The sequence below is a fragment of the Lathyrus oleraceus genome, chromosome 3 (assembly GCF_024323335.1).
Source record: "Lathyrus oleraceus cultivar Zhongwan6 chromosome 3, CAAS_Psat_ZW6_1.0, whole genome shotgun sequence".
In the NCBI taxonomy this organism is placed as follows: domain Eukaryota; kingdom Viridiplantae; phylum Streptophyta; class Magnoliopsida; order Fabales; family Fabaceae; genus Lathyrus; species Lathyrus oleraceus.
Window position 1 is genome coordinate 253,875,760 of NC_066581.1, and position 2,216 is coordinate 253,877,975.

The 2,216-nt window shown below is 30.4% G+C and overlaps 1 protein-coding gene across 1 annotated transcript; it reads right to left on the reverse strand.

The window, feature by feature from the left end:
* Nucleotides 1–884: 884 nt before the first annotated feature.
* Nucleotides 885–1,937, reverse strand: LOC127126712 (uncharacterized). The gene has a single exon (XM_051055691.1). The coding sequence runs from the start codon at nucleotides 1,757–1,759 to the stop codon at nucleotides 1,139–1,141; it is 621 nt and encodes a 206-aa protein (XP_050911648.1). The 5' UTR covers nucleotides 1,760–1,937; the 3' UTR covers nucleotides 885–1,138.
* Nucleotides 1,938–2,216: the final 279 nt, after the last annotated feature.

The following is a 2,216-nucleotide window of genomic DNA, read 5'->3' on the forward strand; positions in this document are numbered from 1 at the left end:
GCACAATATCATTAATAACAAGAACTATGGGGTGTGACGTGAGTCATAAACCTCTAACATACGTTAAGTTTAGTTTGTTCATATAGCATGCTACAACAAATTTACTGTATGTTAAGTATTATTATTAATTTAAAAGTGATTTATATAAATTGCTATACTATTTTGATGCGTCAGACATCTATAATGTTAACCCAATAAAAAAAATATTTGTATAGTTTAATTTAACTTTTAAATTTTACAGGATATTTTTGCAATATCTTTAAAAGTATTATATTAAAAAATATTTAAAAGTATTATGTTAATTTATTAATACATGTGGTGGATTATAAGTCTTAGTTTTCAAACTCTCTTTTATTTTAATATACTAAATCGTTCAAATTCATTTGTCACTAAGTAAATGGAGTGCTATGGTTTTTGTTAATTGTATGGAATAATTGTCTCACTAAACAAATTTTTATCATGTACCATTTAATCAGAAATATTTTTCTTTGACCCATAATCTTTAAGTACAAGTGAATTGTAACATTATTTCATTAACTTTTAGAAAATAGTTGTATAGTAATAATAAGTGGTTGCCAATGATTTATAGGGGGCATTGGTTGGAAAGAAAAAGAACATATTTTATTTAACGAGCATTAAATAGAGATAAAAGTGGTTCTCTAATTTTTAAATTTTCATCCTCTTTTCAATAATTATTATCCTCACTTTTATCGAGAATTGTAAAAGTTTAGAAAATCCTTGAAAACAATACCATCAACGCATCTCAAATTATCATATGTTTGCTAACTTTATAGGTCTTCATAAGTAGTTGAAACAACATATTTAGTATTGCAAATTTACAAAGAGGAATCACCAACATCTGAACTCTAATTAACATTACAAAGTAGAGCAGAAGAACATCCAATTCTATTCTCTTTTCTTTTATTTGATACAAAACTCCCTCAAAAAGAGAACATGGTATAAAACTTTTGACATCACCACCCAAAAACAAAATAAAAGAACAAACAAATCACACCCTAGTTAATTAATTCTAGGTTGTGCTAATCTTAAAAAAATCAACCATATATTATATAATATAATCTCCCTTATTCTTGAAAAAAAAATAACAATAACAAAGGGAGAGAATGATGAGGATTATTCAAGTACCATTTTGCTCGATTTGTCTCTTTTTCTTCAATGAATCTTGTTTCTGCAAGATTATATTTCTTCTAAACCTTCTGATAAAAAGATCAGCAACTTCATCAATATCATCCTCAAGTTTAAACTCTTTCCCTGCTTCTTCCTTACAATTCTTCACCCTATCAATCACTGATCCTCCGAAATCCAATTCCTCAGAATCAAAAAGACTGTGAGTCAAATCAGGGTACTTATCATCCTCATGTTCGTAGTAACCATCTTCTTGATCTTGTTCATCCACAACTTGTGTTTCACTTGGATTTTGCAACGCTTCGTAAGTGCGGGCGTTGTTGTTATAAATAACCATGGCTCTAGGATGATGATCATCACAGTTGACACCTTCTTCAATTAAACAATCTTCCTTGGAATGATGAGAAGAATGGTTCCCCCAAATGGAATGGAATTTATCTGAAATGGAAGTCATGAGGAACTTTTTGTTCTTCATGAGTGAGAATATAATCAAACGAGCTTTGATGGCGTTTGCTTTAGATTTTAAAGCCATGGTTTTTGACTTTGTCATTGCGGTTAAACCGGCTATGATTTGCTTCAACAACTTTGCTGTTTTGTTCTTCATGTTGGTCATTGTGAGAGAGTTTGGAAAATAGGTTGTGAAAGATAAAAAAGAATTGTGGAATGTTTAGGTTTGAGAGAGTATGAATGTTATTGTACAAACTTTGTACTTTGGCACGAAAGAGTACAAGGTGTGGACAAGGGTTTATATAGAAGAAGATACAACTAGGTAATTTAATACATGATAATTAATGTGTTATCTGTGAGAGAAACAAGTTCAAAAAAGAAAGAGTGGGGGTTAAGAAAACAAAAGCAAAGTGAAATAAAGTTAAAGTAGGTGATAAAGTAGGGACACTTGGCTTGTCATGATAGGGTCTTTGAGTTATGGTTCTTTAAGTGGTATACGAAGTTTAGAGATTTTAGTGGTGGGTTTTGAGTGTGGAACTCTTTGCCATTTAACAAATGAGTTTTAAATTTGATTTCTCTTCCAAAAATAGGGTTAAGTGGGATGAAATGGCCCTTATTGGCTC